Source organism: Bos grunniens, chromosome 9 (genome assembly GCF_055505025.1).
Source record: "Bos grunniens cultivar Pamir isolate PY7600 chromosome 9, Bosgru_T2T1.0, whole genome shotgun sequence".
In the NCBI taxonomy this organism is placed as follows: Eukaryota; Metazoa; Chordata; class Mammalia; order Artiodactyla; family Bovidae; genus Bos; species Bos grunniens.
In genome coordinates, this window is record NC_141173.1 from 35,760,797 (window position 1) to 35,779,263 (window position 18,467).

The 18,467-nt window shown below is 38.2% G+C and overlaps 1 protein-coding gene across 13 annotated transcripts in view; it reads left to right on the forward strand.

Annotated features, from left to right (window-relative positions):
- The window catches only part of LOC147365799 (uncharacterized), a 571,237-nt gene that overhangs the window by 122,115 nt on the left and 430,655 nt on the right, over positions 1-18,467 (forward strand). Inside the window, exon 3 of one of the 13 annotated variants that reach the window (XM_086317208.1) lies at positions 11,053-11,486. The exons of 11 other annotated variants lie outside the window; for them this stretch is intronic. In XM_086317208.1, coding sequence (XP_086173334.1) covers positions 11,053-11,254 — 202 coding nt within the window. In that variant the 3' untranslated portion in view covers positions 11,255-11,486. Of the gene's footprint in view, positions 1-11,052; positions 11,491-18,467 lie in introns of those variants that run through there. One more of the 13 variants, XM_086317209.1, reaches the window with a different exon arrangement.

An 18,467-nucleotide genomic window follows, 5' to 3' on the forward strand; every position in this document is an offset into this window, starting at 1 on the left:
CCCACCAACAGTGTAAGAGGGTTCCCTTTTCTCCACACCCTCTCCAGCATTTATTGCTTGTAGACTTTTGGATCGCAGCCATTCTGACTGGCATGAAATGGTACCTCATAGTGGTTTTGATTTGCATTTCTCTGATAATGAGTGATGTTGAGCATCTTTTCATGTGTTTGTTAGCCATCTGTATGTCTTCTTTGGAGAAATGTCTATTTAGTTCTTTGGTCCATTTTTTGATTGGGTCGTTTATTTTTCTGGAGTTGAGCTGTGGAGTTGCTTGTATATTTTTGAGATTAGTTGTTCGTCAGTTGCTTCATTTGCTATTATTTTCTCCCATTCTGAAGGCTGCCTTTTCACCTTGCTAATAGTTTCCTTTGTTGTGCAGAAGCTTTTAAGTTTAATTAGGTCCCATTTGTTTATTTTTGCTTTTATTTCCAATATTCTGGGAGGTGGGTCATAGAGGATCCTGCTGTGATGTATGTCGGAGAGTGTTTTGCCTATGTTCTCCTCTAGGACTTTTATAGTTTCTGGTCTTACGTTGAGATCTTTAATCCATTTTGAGTTTATTTTTGTGTATGGTGTTAGAAAGTGTTCTAGTTTCATTCTTTTACAAGTGGTTGACCAGTTTTCCCAGCACCACTTGTTAAAGAGATTGTCTTTAATCCATTGTATATTCTTGCCTCCTTTGTCAAAGATAAGGTGTCCATATGTGCGTGGATTTATCTCTGGGCTTTCTATTTTGTTCCATTGATCAATATTTCTGTCTTTGTGCCAGTACCATACGTCTTGGTAACTGTGGCTTTGTAGTAGAGCCTGAAGTCAGGTAGGTTGATTCCTCCAGTTCCATTCTTCTTTCTCAAGATAGCTTTGGCTATTCGAGGTTTTTTGTATTTCCATACAAATTGTGAAATTATTTGTTCTAGCTCTGTGAAGAATACCGTTGGTAGCTTGATAGGGATTGCATTGAATCTATAAATTGCTTTGGGTAGTATACTTATTTTCACTATATTGATTCTTCCAATCCATGAACATGGTATATTTCTCCATCTATTAGTGTCCTCTTTGATTTCTTTCACCAGTGTTTTGTAGTTTTCTATATATAGGTCTTTGGTTTCTTTAGGTAGATATATTCCTAAGTATTTTATTCTTTCCGTTGCGATGGTGAATGGAATTGTTTCCTTAATTTCTCTTTCTGTTTTCTCATTATTAGTGTATAGGAATGCAAGGGATTTCTGTGTGTTGATTTTATATCCTGCAACTTTACTATAATCATTGATTAGTTCTAGTAATTTTCTGGTGGAGTCTTTAGGGTTTTCTATGTAGAGGATCATGTCATCTGCAAACAGTGAGAGTTTTACTTCTTCTTTTCCAATTTGGATTCCTTTTATTTCTTTTTCTGCTCTGATTGCTGTGGCCAAAACTTCCAAAACTATGTTGAATAGTAATGGTGAAAGTGGGCACCCTTGTCTTGTTCCTGACTTTAGAGGAAATGCTTTCAATTTTTCACCATTGAGGATAATGCTTGCTGTGGGTTTGTCATATATAGCTTTTATTATGTTGAGGTTATGTTCCTTCTATTCCTGCTTTCTGGAGAGTTCTTATCATAAATGGATGTTGAATTTTGTCAAAGGCTTTCTCTGCATCTATTGAGATAGGTTTTTATTTTTCAATTTGTTGATGTGGTGTATTACATTGATTGATTTGCGGATATTGAAGAATCCTTGCATCCCTGGGATAAAGCCCACTTGGTCATGGTGTATGATCTTTTTAATGTGTTGTTGGATTCTGATTGCTAGAATTTTGTTAAGGATTTTTTGCATCTATGTTCATCAGTGATATTGGCCTGTAGTTTTCTTTCTTTGTGGGATCTTTGTCAGGTTTTGGTATTAGGGTGATGGTGGCCTCATAGAATGAGTTTGGAAGTTGACCTTCCTCTGCAATTTTCTGGAAGAGTTTGAGCAGGATAGGTGTTAGCTCTTCTCTAAATTTTTGGTAGAATTCAGCTGTGAAGCCATCTGTACCTGGGCTTTTGCTGGAAGATTTTTGATTACAGTTTCAATTTCTGTGCTTGTGATGGGTCTGTTAAGATTTTCTATTTCTTCCTGGTCCAGTTTTGGAAAGTTGTACTTTTCTAAGAATTTGTCCATTTCTTCCACGTTGTCCATTTTATTGGCATACAATTGTTGATAGTAGTCTCTTATGATCCTTTGTATTTCTGTGTTGTCTGTTGTGATCTCTCCATTTTCATTTCTAATTTTATTGATTTGATTTTTCTCCCTTTGTTTCTTGATGAGTCTAGCTAATGGTTTGTCAATTTTATTTATCCTTTCAAAGAACCAGCTTTTGGCTTTGTTGATTTTTGCTATGGTCTCTTTTGTTTCTTTTGCATTTATTTCTGCCCTAATTTTTAAGATTTCTTTCCTTCTACAAACCCTGGGGTTCTTCATTTCTTCCTTTTCTAGTTGCTTTAGGTGTAGGGTTAGGTTGACTTTTTTCTTGTTTCTTGAGGTATGCCTGTATTGCTATGAACTTTCCCCTTAGGACTGCTTTTAAAGTGTCCCACAGGTTTTGGGTTGTTGTGTTTTCATTTTCATTAGTTTCTATGCAAAGTTTGATTTCTTTTTTGATTTCTTCTGTGATTTATTGGTTATTCAGCAGCGTGTTGTTCAGCCTCCATATGTTGGAATTTTTAATAGTTTTTCTCTTGTAATTGAGATCTAATCTTACTGCACTGTGGTCAGAAAAGATGCTTGGAATGATTTCTATTTTTTTGAATTTACCAAGGCTAGATTTATGGCCTAGGATGTGATCTATCCTGGAGAAGGTTCCATGTGTGCTTGAGAAAAAGGTGAAATTCATTGTTTGGGGATGAAATGTCCTATAGATATCAGTTAGGTCTAACTGGTCTATTGTATCGTTTAACGTTTGTGTTTCCTTGTTAATTTTCTGTTTAGTTGATCTATCCATAGGTGTGAGTGGGGTATTAAAGTCTCCCACTATTATTGTGTTATTGTTAATTTCTCCTTTCATACTTGTTAGCATTTGTCTTACATATTGCGGCGCTCCCGTGTTGGGTGCATATATATTTATAATTGTTATATCTTCTTCTTGGATTGATCCTTTGATCATTATGTAGTGACCATCTTTGTCTCTTTTCACAGCCTTTGTTTTAAAGTCTATTTTATCTGATATAAGTATTGCTACTCCTGCTTTCTTTTGGTCCCTATTTGCATGGAAAATCTTTTTCCAGCCCTTCACTTTCAGTCTGTATGTGTCCCCTGTTTTGAGGTGGGTCTCTTGTAGACAACATATGTAGGGGTCTTGTTTTTGTATCCATTCAGCCAGTCTTTGTCTTTTGGTTGGGGCATTCAGGGGCATTCAACCCATTTACATTTAAGGTAATTACTGATAAGTATGATCCCATTGTCATTTACTTTATTGTTTTGGGTTCGGGCTTATATACCGTTTTTGTGTTTCCTGTCTAGAGAATATCCTTTAGTATTTGTTGGAGAGCTGGTTTGGTGGTGCTGAATTCTCTCAGCTTTTGCTTGTCTGAGAAGCTTTTGATTTCTCCTTCATATTTGAATGAGATCCTCGCCAGGTACAATAATCTGGGCTGTAGGTTATTTTCTTTCATCACTTTAAGTATGTCTTGCCATTCCCTCCTGGCTTGAAGAGTTTCTATTGAAAGATCAGCTGTTATCCTTATGGGAATTCCCTTGTGTGTTATTTGTTGTTTTTCCCTTGCTGCTTTTAATATTTGTTCTTTGTGTTTGATCTTTGTTAATTTGATTAATATGTGTCTTGGGGTGTTTCGCCTTGGGTTTATCCTGTTTGGGACTCTCTGGGTTTCTTGGACTTGGGTGATTATTTCCTTTCCCATTTTAGGGAAGTTTTCAACTATTATCTCCTCAAGTATTTTCTCATGGTCTTTCTTTTTGTCTTCTTCTTCTGGGACCCCTATGATTCGAATGTTGTAGCGTTTAATATTGTCCTGGAGGTCTCTGAGATTGTCCTCATTTCTTTTAATTCGTTTTTCTTTTATCCTCTCTGATTCATTTATTTCTACCATTCTATCTTCTAATTCACTAATCCTATCTTCTGCCTCTGTTATTCTACTATTTGTTGTCTCCAGAGTGTTTTTAATTTCATTTATTGCATTATTCATTATAAATTGACTCTCTTTTATTTCTTCTAGGTCCTTGTTAAACCTTTCTTGCATCTTCTCAATCTTTGTCTCCAGGCTATTTATCTGTGATTCCATTTTGATTTCAAGATTTTGGATCAATTTCACTATCATTATTCAGAATTCTTTATCAGGTATATTCCCTATCTCTTCCTCTTTGGTTTGGTTTGGTGGGCATTTATCCTGTTCCTTTATCTGCTGGGTATTCCTCTGTCTCTTCATCTTGTTTAAATTGCTGAGTTTGGGGTGTCCTTTCTGTATTCTGGCAGTTTGTGGAGTTCTCTTTATTGTGGCGTTTCCTTGCTCTGTGTGGGTTTGTACAGGTGGCTTGTCAAGGTTTCTTGGTTAGGGAAGCTTGTGTCGGTGTTCTGGTGGGTGCAGCTGTATTTCTTCTCTCTCCTTTCGAAGACTTGGGTTGCTTTTCTGGGTGCCTGATGTCCTCTGCCGGCATTCAGAAGTTGTTTTGTGGAATTTACTCGGTGTTTAAATGTTCTTTTGATGAATTTGTGGGGGAGAAAGTGTTCTCCCTGTCCTACTCCTCTGCCATCTTAGCTCCTCCTCCTCGACACCCTCTATTGTTAGATAAGATGACTTAGAATTAGTCTCATTTATCAAATTTTGAGTGCCCACCATACTCCAGATATCATAAAGTTTTCTAGGAGTGCAACATGAAGCAAAACAGATATGGTCTTCATGGACCTTGCCCTTATAGTAGTTGGACAGTTTTCTCCAGATAAAATTACTTAGTTTTGAAATTTAAGGTGAAATAAATTACTATTTTTCATCCTTTATACTAGCAAGTTCCGTATGGGCAAGAATCTTTGTTTTTTCGTTCACCAACTTATTCCCAGTGCCTAGAACAGTGCCTGGTACATAGTAGATTTTCAATAAATATTTGTTGAATAATAAGTACTTTCAACAAAGGGAACCTTTGGTTAAATTTCTCTTGTATACTATACATTTACAAGACCCCGTCTGCTAGATGTCACTGGGTAGGCATAGGGGTTGGTACAATTTTATCACATTACCAGTAGAAAGTCATATATCCCTGACTCCTCCTCTTACCTGTGTAAGTCATAACTTTGAAATCTCATAAAAATTTCACTCATTTTTTTTTAATTGCTTGTTATTTTTGTGCTTCATCTGTAATTGCCACACACATCTGGTAGATTCTTCCCCTTTTTGATCCAGGTCTACTCACTGACTTCTTCTGCCAATGAAACTGCTGGAGGGTGTTTGTCGCTGACGTTCCTGCTGGACAGTCCATCTCATCGGGATAATGGTGTAGTTTGTGTCTCGTGTGCTGTCTCCTAATTTTTCTGAAATGCAAACCTGCTTTCTCCACTCTGTGTCACATTGCACCACAGAAACTCTGAAGTAGCGCTGCTCATTCTCCGGGTCTTTCAGGCTCTTTTTTACAGAAGAAAACCTTCAGATTTTATGAGCAGTGCTCTCTGTGTAGAGCTCTGACATAAACCGCTAAGTAGAGGGATGGTACAGGTAGACCTTGCTGCTTTTCCCATTCCTCTATGTTCTCTTCCTTTGTAAACTGATGTTTGGACATGCTGGGTGCAGTGTGGCCCAAGCCTGGACCTGTAGAAGTAACTTGGTAGTAACAGGCTCAAAGTGTAAATTACAAAACTTGAACTCAACAGGGGACAGAACTGTTACCATCATGGGGGCAGCCACTTCTAATCTAAATTCTCTCATTTAATTTGACCATCTCCTTAAAAGTTATTATTCCTAATTTCAGGAAACTAAGTGTCCAGGTCCTTAAATAAGCAAACCGCCTAGATAGATAGAAAGAATGTCAACATAAAAATACACTCGAAATTTCTGGCTACGTGTTATTCTGTTAAAAGTCAGTTTGAATAAAACTGATGAGTTAATCAGGCATTTGTTTGTGTCTGGCATTGTTGACTATAAAAGGAGAAGACAAGGTATTTTTAACTTGGGGATTACTTGGTGGAAGGGTAAAAAAAATCCCAAATTGCAGGCAGATATTTGTAGCATGTATAGCTATGTATGCGTGTGATTTGGGGGCTTTTAATAAGATCCTGTGTACCTACAGTGCTTCCTTGTCCTGCATCCTTATACGTGACATCATTTTAGGAGTAAAACATTTTTCAGTTTCAGTTAGTTCAGTGTAAGCTGGTCACAAAGGAATAAAGGAGATTTTCATGGGTTTGGGCATAGAGATGCTTGGAGCCATCAACACACTGGTTTTCTGCAGAGGCAGGGGAGAGAGGGAGGGTGAAGTTAGGGTGGGTTGAAGGTAAGCCACAGTTACTGCACAAAGTTAGTAAAAAGAATTTCAGTGAGGATTATATCTGAACTGTACAAATGTTAAAACAAGAATTAGTATCATGAAATGAAGATCTCAAACTAAATTCAAGAGATGCAGGTTTTAGTTCTGACCTTGACCCTTGCTGGCTGTGTGATCCTGGGCAAGTCACTGAAACTCACTGGGCTTTCTCATTCTAATATCTCCTGGTTCAGTTCTAAAATCTTGTGATTCAAATGGCTGTGTTGTGTGGATGGATGTTAAAAAGAAGAGCAGTGTAGGTTTGTAGACTTTGTGGGAAAGGTAGGTGTTATGGATTGTATGTTTGTGCCCCCCTGAATTCTTACATTGAAACCTGATACCCAGTGGGATGGCATTTAGAGGTGAGGCTTTTGGTGGGTGATTAGGCCACAAGAGTGGAACTTTATAAAAAATATTTTGGAGAACTCCCTTACCCCTTCTTCTGTGTGAAGACACAGCGAGAAGATAGCTGTTTATGAAGCAGGAAGAGGGCTCTCACCAGACATTTCAGGCACCGAATTTGCTAGCACCTTGTCTTTGACCTCTAGCTTCTGACACTGTGAGAAATACGTTTCTGTTGTTTATTTGCCACACAGTCTGTGATAATCTGTTACATCTGCCAGATCAGACAAGTCAGTAAGTCTAGAGCTGGATCATCAACAAATCCAGTAAAAGGGTTTTGTACCTAGTTTCCAGTTTGGGGGGAATCCCTGCAGTACCAGGCAATTCTTGGGTATCAGTGGGGCATCCTTCAATTCAGTTCAGTTCAATTCAATTCAATTCTGACACTGTCTACCCAGAGAGAGTCCCAGCTTTCACAGGCTAAGGGCTCAGTCCTATAAGGCTGCATCCCCTACCCACACTTCAGATGCCCTTTGCAAACTCAGGTTGTCACCTGGGCTTCTACCTAACCAGCTATAGATTGGAGGTTCCACTGGCCCTCCTCCAATTTAAGAGTGCCAATCACAAGTCCAGGTTGTCACCTGGGCTCCTGAATGAGGTGCAGATGCATTCAGTTGTGTCTGACTCTCTGTGACCCCATGGACTATAACCCACTAGGCTCCTCTAGTCAATGGGATTTTCAAGAATACTGGAGTGGGTTGCCACTTCCTACTCCAGGGGATCTTCCCAACCTAGGGATTGAACCTGTGTCTCCTGCACTGACAGGTGGATTCTGTACTACTGAGCCACATGGCAAACTGGAGGTTCTGACAATCCCTTTCTTGGTTTCTGTTAATTTGCTATAGCAGCTCACAGAACTGAGAAACAGTTTGCTTAATAGATTACTGGTTTATTATAAAATATGGCTCAGGAACAGTCAGATGTAAAAGATGTATAGGGCAAGGTATATCAGTAGGGGCTCTGAGCCTTCATGCCCCTCTGAGAACCCTGTTCTCCAGAAATCTGCACCTATTCACCAACCTGGACGTTCTCCCAACCCTGTCCTTTTGGGCTTTAATGGAATAAGCATAATTGATTAAATCATTGGCCATTGGTGATAGAATTCCAACCTCAAGCCCCTCTCCCCTCCTCAGAAGTCAAGGGTTGGGGGTGGGACTGTAAGTTCTGACCCTCTAAAAAATACCCGGTTGGCTCCATTGGCAACCAGCTCCTATCCTTAGGGTCTAAAAGTCATCTCATTAACAAAACAAAAGCTCCCTTTATAGCTCTCTTCTGTTCAGAAATCCCAAGAAATTTAAGAGCTCTGTGTCAGAAATAGGACAGAGACCAAATAGACTTTTCTTATTGTAAATCACAAGGATCACATACAGGAACTAGATTATTGGAGAAAGAGAAGGAGAGGGGATTTCAGTAAGAAGGACACCAAGGCTGGAACAAAACACAGATTGTAGATCTCAAGGAAAGTGATCTGACTGAAAAAAGGTCAGGACGGTTGTAATAACACTGTATTATTAACAACGTTATACTGCATTTTCCAGAATGACCTTTATGATTCCAATCACAATTACTCTTTTGCAATTGTGTTGTAAAATATTAAATTACCTACTCTCTTTCCTATTGTTCCTACACTGTCAATGCCCTACTTCCCTTAAAATGCCCACTTTGTGAATTTGTTTCAGTCACTACTATCATGATTAACTTGTTGTTCTAGTTTCCGTGACTGAGGTGTCCTTTTTCTGTGCAAAGCCAAGGAACATTGTGATGGCATTTTCACTTTTTGCAGCAGGGACTCTTAGTTTGGGATTGGATTTAAGGGCTCACAGTGCCTGTATTTTTCTACTCCTTTACCTTGGACTGGGCTGAAGTTTCTCATCTCTGCTCTCATATTAACCTGTGCATTCCTATACTGCTTCATTGATGTTTAAATATCTACATACGTGTTACTCTTCTCACCAAACTCTGAATTTCTTCAGGACAGCTCTCTGTTTTTCATCTGTAGGTCTAACATAGCAAACAGCATATGGTAAATGTACACCTGGTTGAGTGAAGAAGTTACCTGTTGTTAAGCTATACATCCCATGTTTTGCAGTAGAAATGTTGGACCTGAAGGAACTTTTGAACTCAGGTATATTGTAACACAATCCCGCCCTCAATTTTTTCCCGCTAATATTCTTTAGACTCTAGCTACATTTATTAGCGACTGAAAAAATGTGAAGCTCTATTAGCAAAGAGAAAATATTCAGACCTAAAAGACCTCAAATAGAAGATCAATAGGCTGTGAAGGCAATTATCTAATTCATCTGGGTCACCCTCACCTTTATTGCTAGAAGAACTGGCTTTATTTCAATTCAGTCATAAAACCAGTGGGTTATTAGCAAGAAAACAGGCAAGCAGTTTTTCTACTATAGCTACAGTTAAGAACAATTATGGTATTAAGTTCATGGATACTGAAGAGATTAATAGACTTTTCAAGGAGTTTATGGACGATTATATATGAATGATAACTGTACTATATGTTAAGGGGAAAGATCATATTTCTGCATTTCCTTAAATGTGGACAAATTTTGGAAGGAAAAGAAATCTTCTTGAATAAAGCTATTCTTCCTACTTAAAACTGCCAAAGTCCTAGAAAAGTCTAGGTAAGGTCAGGATGCAGCCAGTTCCATTAAAATGCTTTGCATTAAAGGTTTCATTAATCTTTTATAGATTGTATGGTAATAGGACTATTTTATCTCAAATGATCCTGGCCTGGATTTTGCTTGACACGTGTTTTATTAAGTGCTCTTATCTGTCATCTTAATAATCCAGTGCTGGTATTTATTAAAAAGTTTTGTTAAATCACATTTTTCTCTGCAGTTTTTTCTTTTGAAGAAGTTGAAAGAATTTTATTGTTATCTTATTAATATATACTGTCTTTCTCTGTTTGAGATGTCTAGACAATGATTCTCTTTCCAGTATCCTATTATGTCCTTCTATTGTGCATCTCCTCTGGTTGTTATGTTTCTCCCAAGACAGTGTCTAGTAAAGGCAAAATGACTTTTTTTCTGTTGGGTTTAGGGAACTATTCAACACCGCTTCCTCATTTAAAGGAAGATTGAAGGAAGTATACAATCCACAGAGAGTTGCCTAGAAAAGAAATAAACTTTAAACTGTTTTAAAGAATAATAAGCATTTTCATGCATTCCAAGGATAGGCTTTAAGTTATTCTAATACAAATTGAGCTTTTATTTTGAATGGCACATTTTGTAAGAGGTAAATGTAGTAAAGGTATGAGTATCACGGGTGAGCTGATTTGGGGATTTTTGAGAGATTGTTCAACTCTTTAGAATGTAGAATTCTTAGTCTTTTAGGGAGTGATTAAGTCGCTAGGAACTGATTCATTTTTTTAAATATAAGAGATGGATCTTATAAAGCATTATGACAATTTATTAATTTATAATATGTAGTATAACATTGTGCAGAAGATGAAGGAATATATAATAAAGCATACTATCTAGAATAATGCGTGAAATTATACACACACACACACACTCCCTTAGCTGAATCCTTGGCATTTAAAAAATAAGTAAGAAATGTTAGCTGCATCTGAAGTAGCAAGATACCTGGGGAAAAGACTTGAATAACCAGAGGTTGTATTTGAAGTTAGTAGCTATTCTGAGGAATCCATGAAGGGCTTTGCTTTATTACATGGCTCAAGTCTCCAGAATATGAAGGATAGTTAAAAACCCTGCTGATACAGTAACTTTCAGATTCCAAAATATTTTCATGTATGTTAATACTGTTCCGATAAAAATTATGTTAATTGACTACTAAATCCCTTTTGAACTGTGTTATGGAAGCATTGGTGAAATTATTTTTCCCAATTCTTTATCATGCAACATAGTGAAAACATTTCTCCAGTTTTCCTCCTTTTTTTAAATTTTGAAATCTTCTGGACATTGTAAGTTTTATTCTCATCAGTAAGTTATTGTCAATTTCAAATAATGTATTACTTTGGGGAACTTTCCTACTGATGGCAAAGCATATCTGGGGAGCATGTATTCTTAGATGCTTTGGTCATGTAGGAGAGTCACTTAATCAGTTGACCTCATTCCTTCTCCTGGTTTTCTTTTTAGATTTGGGATACAAGTGTGCTTTTGGTTCAGAACTCTTTTTGTTTTTTCAGCAAACATTGTTCACTACTTACTTGGCCCCTGACAACCTTAACGCATCTGAAATGGAACACTCCCTATGTGCATGGCCATGTCCAGTCACTGAGCAAGAGAGGAGCAACAATGCCTGACTTTACATTAGGAGCTCATCTTCATCAGTCAGAGGAATTTGTTTGTTCCTTGTTCTCAGAAAATTGGCAATATCTCCCTATTTAGTCTTCTCTCACCATATGATAGACTACTTGCTTTGGCTTCTCATTCTATTTGGAACTGGGGCTTCATCCTAGTTCTCGATATCAACTTTATTTCGAGGGACTGAACCTGAAATTTGCCTAACCTATACCTTGTATACCTACATGATGCTGAGAACTGCTGCCCTGGTTTCACGTCAGATCCATCAGTCAAAGATGCCATTCCACATCAGGCTAAGGGTTACCAAGCAACCTTTAAACATATCAATATAAACGGCTGCTTCTTTCTAAAGAGGGTCCATCTAGTTTAATGTCCTAAATCCTGCCTGATATGGCATTAAGGGGAAATTTATTTTTTATATTGCTAGTACTTTGGAGAAGTTCTGTCATATAGCAGGCAATGCTAAGACATCTCTGCTCTTCATTCCTTCTGGTCAACCCTATGCTTGTGTGTAAGTCACTTCAGTCATGTCCAACTCTTTGCGAACCAGTGGACCATAGCCCATCAGGCTCCTCTGTCCATGGGATTCTCCAGGCAAACACTGCAGTGGGTTGCCATGCCCTCCTCCAGGGAATTTTCCCAACGCAGGGATCAAACCCATGTTTCCGTCTCCTGCATTGCTAGGCAGGTTCTTTACCACTAGCGCCACTTGGGAGGCTAAATGACTCCGGCAGAGTACTGCAGGTCTATCTAGGTCTCAGTTTTTAAGATGTGATTAATTGCTCATTAATTCTAAAGCTTCCAAATGAAATGAAACCGTTGTGTAGAATGAGCAAATGGTACAAAGAAAAAGAACCATAAAATTTAGTGTGCCTAATAATATACCAGGGGTGCTTTTTCATAAACCAAATTCCATGATCCAGCCCAGAGATTCTGAGTCAGCAGCTTGAAGCATGACCTGAGAATTTGCCTATTTCACAAATACTTTTGAATATCTGATGCCAGAGGTTTCAGAATCCCATTTACAAACCTGTGCCAAAGAGTGTGTGGATGGCAGAGGAAGACAGAGCAAGACAATATGTGTTCCGGGACAGGCTGTTTATAAAGGAGAGTGGTTTTTGAGGTTGATTTTCTGGTCAGTTCCCATGTTTTATGGTCTGAGTCCGAGGCAAAGTGGGAATGAGAGATGGAGCACTCTCCATCTCTCGACATTTGGAGAAAATTTTGCCTTGCAGGTTAACATTCGGAATAACTATGACAGAGTGTGGCGCAGAGTCATTTGAAGGGTGAGGAGGGAGCCGTTCTCCCCATATCAGCATCAACAGGCCAGCTTTCCGGCCTCGAGGCACTGATGCCATGTGACTTCTGCACCAGCAGCAGGAGAGGGTACTAAGTGGCCCCACTGAGGCACATTCTCTTATACTATGGTTGTTGGGATTGTCAGAGAAGAAAGGGAAGAATCAGTCCAGTGCCATGTTGACAGAAATGCTTTCAGAAGCATTGTGAAGACTTCCTTGACAGGGAAGGTTTTTTTTTTTTTTTTTAATTTGGGGTCCTGCAACTAAATGAATTAGAGTTGGAAGGATGTTTTTCACACCTTAGGATATAGAGTATTATGTGTCCTAATATATGCCACTTGTATAAAGGCATATTTTTCAACAAATTCAAACTAGGGCAGTGTACATTAGAAACTGTAAGAATGTGAGCATTTAAAAAACACAGTTGTGTTTAAAACCCATTTGTGGGAACATTTTCTATATACTAAGTGATTTTCTTGTCTAATTTAGGTGACTTCTGCAGATACATTGTAACAGATCTGGTGTAAGTGTTAGAAAAATTAAAATTTCTTTATACCTTTACCTAATTCATTCAGATATTTATATGATTATAGTATTGAAAGGGCCTGTATAGTATTGAAGATATCTATAAAACCATAATTGGAAAAAATACACGCACCCAAGTATTCACTGCAGCACTGTTCACAATGGGCAAGACATGGCTGCATGGATGAATAAAGAAGATGTGGTACATGTATACAATGGAGTATTACTCAACCATTAAAAAAGAATTGGAATGGACCTAACAGAAGCAGAAGATATTAAGAAGAGGTGGCAAGAATACACAGAAGAACTACACAAAAAACATCTTCATGACCCATATAACTCACCCAGACCCAGACATCCTGGAATGCAAAGTCAAGTGGGCCTTAGGAAACATCACTATGAACAGAGCTAGAGGAGGTAATAGAATTCCAGTTGAGCTATTTCAAATCCTAAAAGATGATGCTGTGAAAGTGCTGCACTCACTATGCCTGTAAATTTAGAAAACTCAGCAGTGGCCACGGGACTTGAAAAGGTCCGTTTTCATTCCAGTTCCAAAGAAAGGCAATGCCAAAGAATGCTCAAACTACAGAACAATTGCACTCATCTCACATGCTAGCAAAGTAATGCTCAGAATTCTCCAAGTCAGGCTTCAACAATATGTGAACCACGAACTTCCAGATGTTCAAGCTGGATTTAGAAAAGGCAGAGGAACCATAGATCAATTGCTAACATCCACTGGACCATCAAAAAAGCAAGAGAAAACCAGAAAAACATCTACTTTTGCTTTATTGATTATGCCAAAACCTTTGACTATATTCAGTTCAGTTCAGTCACTCAGTCGTGTTCGACTCTTTGCGACCCCATGAACCGCAGCACGCCAGGCTTCCCTGTCCATCACCAATTCCTGGAGTCCATCAAACCCATGTCCATTCAGTCAGTGATGCTATCCAACCATCTCATCCTCTGTCATCCCTTTCTCCTCCTGCCCTCAATCTTTCCCAGCATCAGGGTCTTTTCCAGTGAGTCAGCTCTTTGCATCAGGTGGCCAAAGTATTGGAGTTTCAGCTTCAACATCAGTCCTTCCAATGAACATCCAGAACTGATCTCCTTTAGGATGGACTGGTTGGATCTCTGCAGTCCATGGGACTTGCAAGAGTCTTCTCCAACACCAGAGTTCAAAAGTATCAATTGTTTGGCACTCAGTTTTCTTCACAGTCCAACTCTCACATCCATACATGACCACTGGAAAAACCATAGCCTTGACTAGACGCACCTTTGTAGACAAAGTAATGTCTCTGCTTTTTAATATGCTGTCTAGGTTGGTCATATTTAGATCACAACAAACTGTCTAAAATTGTTCAAGGGATGGGAATACCAGATCACCTTCCCTGCATCCTGAGAAATCTGTATGCAGGTCAAGAAGCAACAGTTAGCACCAGACATGGAACGAAAGACTGTTTGCAAACTGGGAAAGGAGTACTTTAAGGCTGTATATTGTCCCCCTGCTTTTTAAACTTCTATGCAGTGTACATCATGTGAAATACCAGGCTGGATGAAGCACAAGCTGGAATCAAGATTGCTGGGAAAAATATAAATAATCTCAAATATGCGGATAACTCCACACTTATGGCAGAAGGCAAAGATGAACCAAAGAGCCTCTTGATGAAAGTGAAAGTGGAGAGTGAAAAGCTGGCTTAAAACTCAACATTTGGAAAACTAAGATCATGGTATCTGGTCCCATCACTTCATGGCAAATAGATAGGGAAACAATGGAAAGAATGAGAGACTTTTTTTTGGGGGGGGGCTCCAAAATCACTGCATATGGTGATTGCAGCCATGAAATTAAAAGATGCTTGCTCCTTGGAAGAAAAGTTATGACCAACCTAGACAGCATATTAAAAAACAGAGACATTACTTTGCTGACAAAGGTCCATCTAGTCAAAGCTTTGGTTTTTCCAATAGTCATGTATGGATGTGAGAGTTGTACTATAAAGAAAGCTGAGTGTCGAAGAATTGATGCTTTTGAATTGTGGTGGTTAGAGAAGACTTTTGAGAGTCCCTTGGACTGCAAGGAGATCCAACCAGTCCATCCTAAAGGAAATCAGTCCATCAGGACTGATGCTGAAGCTGAAGCTCCTATACTTTGGCCATCTGATGTGAAAAACTGATTCATTGGAAAAGACTCTGATTGATGCTAGGCAAGATTGAAGGCAGGAGAAGAAGGGGATGACAGAGGATGAGATGGTTGCATGGCATCACTAACTCAATGGACTTGAGTTTGAGTAAGTCTGGGAGTTGGTGACGGACAGGGAAGCCTGGTGTGCTGCAGCTCATGGGGGTCACAAAGAGTCAGACACGACTAAGTGTCTAAACTGAACGATAAAAAAGAACAAAATAATGCCATGTGCAGCAACATGGATAGACCTAGAGATTGTCATACTGTATGAAGTAAGCCAATCAGAGAAAGACAAATATGATATGATATTGCTCATGTGTTGAATCTTAAAAAAAATACCAACGAACTTCTTTACAAAAGAGAAATAGAGTCACAGATGTAGAAAACAAATTTAACATTATCAAGGAAGATAAAAGTGGAGGGATAAATGGGGAGATTAGGATTGACATTTGGAGAAGGCAATGGCAACCCACTCCAGCGTTCTTGCCTGGAGAATCCCAGGGACGGGGGAGCCTGGTGGACTGCCGTCTCTGGGGTTGCACAGAGTTGGACACGACTGAAGCGACTTAGCAGCAGCAGCAGCAGGATTGACGTATACACACTACTCTAAATATAACAGATAACTAATGAGAACCTACTGTGTAGCACAGTGAACTCTATTCAATACTCTGTAATAACTTATAAGGGAAAAGAATCTTAAAAACGAGTGTATATATGCATATGTATAACTAATTCAGTTTACTGTACCGTGGAAACCTAACACAACATTGTAAGTCAGCTCTACTCCAGTAAAACTTAATTAAAAAAAAAACTGGCATATTTGATTACAATTTTATTTTGTTGTAAATAACTGGATGAGCTCTGTGTGTAGACATGGCTTTACTGTACTCCTTTTTAGCACTCCGGTACTACATGTCTTTGGTCAGAATGTGGTGAAAATGCTGTTTTCATACTACTTCCCTGTAGTGGTGTTTCTCCAAGTGAACTCTCTGGGCATCATGATTTCTTTGGAAGCTTGTAAAGCATGTGAATTCCTAGGCCTACCCTAAACTCTGAATGCGAACCTCTGGTAGTATGAATTTGTATTTTTAATATGCTCCTAACTGACTCATGTATACTAAAGTTGAGAACAAATATCTCAAAGACTGACAATAAAATGAAATAATAAAAATTCCTAGTGCTTATATATTTATATGTTGCTCAAAATACTTTCACATGTGTTAACGCACAGTTTATTGGTGAGGTAGGTAATGATTTTTTTCCATTTTACTGATGATGAAATTTAGTTTCATTTTGATGGATGGGTCTGGTCCAAGATGGTAAGCAAAATGTGTCTCGATTTTTTCTGGATTTTAGGGGAAAATAATTTCTTTATTCATTTCCTTGTTATTTATATTATTTATCCATCCATCCATCCACACACCTATCCACTTGTTCAACAAATATTCACTGAAGATGCATTATGTTCCAGGTAATGTGTCAAGTGCTACAGATAGAAAAATAAGCAAGGCTCAGATTTCATCTGGCAGGAGTTTATAGTGTAGAAAGTGATGGGGGTAAAATAAGAAAAAGTAAAAAACCCCATAGAAATAGGTATTGGCTATTTTCCTTGTTAAGAGTGGGTTTTCTGGGCATCATTATATAGTGAATGGAGTATATTCTTCCCCACTTACACTCCCCATCCCTCCTCACCCCTCTGTGTGCACACACTGGGGACTTCCCCTTTCATATCATCATCATAGCTTTAGGTATTTAATCACATTGTCCGTCACTGAGGTTTACCAGTATTTACTGGACTTTGGTTTTTCAGATGTGACTAAGGCATAGATAAAGCTCATTGTTGCTGGACAATCAGCACACAATTTACTATTGGTTGTTCTTCTTGAGTGATAGTGACAAGGGCGATAATTATTGCTTCTAAGCACACATGATGTATAGAAGCTACTTAAATGCCTACTAGGTTTTCTACAAGTCTTGAATCAACTACCATGTGCTAGAAGCAGCTAGCACGTTCATCAGACATTCAGCAGGTAGAGGGTCTGCAGTCTGTCCAAGTCAACCCTTCTGTCTGCTTCACGTGCTCTCTGTTCCTCCCCTGAATCTAGTGGAATCATTAGCTCCTCTAGAGTCAGGGAGTCCAGGTCCTTTTTTATTTCTCCCAATTTTTATGCTAAGTCAATTCAGGGAGTTGCTGATGTTTGCAGATGGGCAAGAATGTCATTTTTCTTGTGCATTCTTTTTTGTGTGTATATACATTCTTAAAGTAGCAAGTAAATTAGTTGATTTTAAATTTATAGTTTAACATTATTCGCTAACTTAGGAAAGTAATATTTGTGCTATTTATTTTTAAACCTAAAATACGTATGGTTACAAATTTCCCCCTGTTTGGTTTTTTGTTTGGTTTTTGGTTAAGAAAAGATACATCTTTTCTTGATATGGTAGAATTATTAGAACAGATATTGATGTTGGAAGTAATTTGAAAGAAATGAAGACCCACATGGATTTGTACTTCTTTTGTATGGAAGTGTGATCTTTCACACTGAGTTGAAGTTTGTAACTAAATTTAGTGGTGAAGTGCTAAATCACTGAGTGTTATTTGCACAGTTGTACTGGCTAATGAACACATAAAGTCTCTGGAACTGAAGTGGCATTTACATATAAAGCATAAATAAGTTGAAAACCAGAAGAAATTCTTAGGAGAAGAACTTTGAATTAAAGAAAACCAACAACAACAACAACAAAAAAATAAAACCAACAGAATCAGATGTTCCGTATGTCACATAAGTGATTTATGGCTTTCTTATAAAGTAGCCTTTTGTGTTTAGAAGACTAAGACACTACAGTCAGTCACTGAGAGATGTTTACTTACACATGTTGGTGAATCTGCAGCAAAGGAAGTAGGTCAAGTACTACTTTCTCATGACACATTAGCTTGATATATTCAGTAACTGGCTAATGGAACAGAAAGCCAAGTCAGAGAACAAATAAAGTGGGCACATATGCTTATTGAAAATCAGAGAACAAATAAAGTGGGCACATATGCTTATTGAAACTTGATTATTACACAGATATTACTAACATGGTCATTATTTTACTATATGTGTGATGTAAATATTATAGTGATAAGAAAGAATTCTTTTTTCTAGTATATTGTTGATAAACACTACTTGCTCTGAAATGTAGAAAATGAAGCCAGATTGCAAATATACGAATACATTTAGAAATTTAAGTGTGGTGGAGGAATATTCTGATGGTCCAGCTGGAATGACAATAAAAATCCTGGAGTAGTCACTCACAT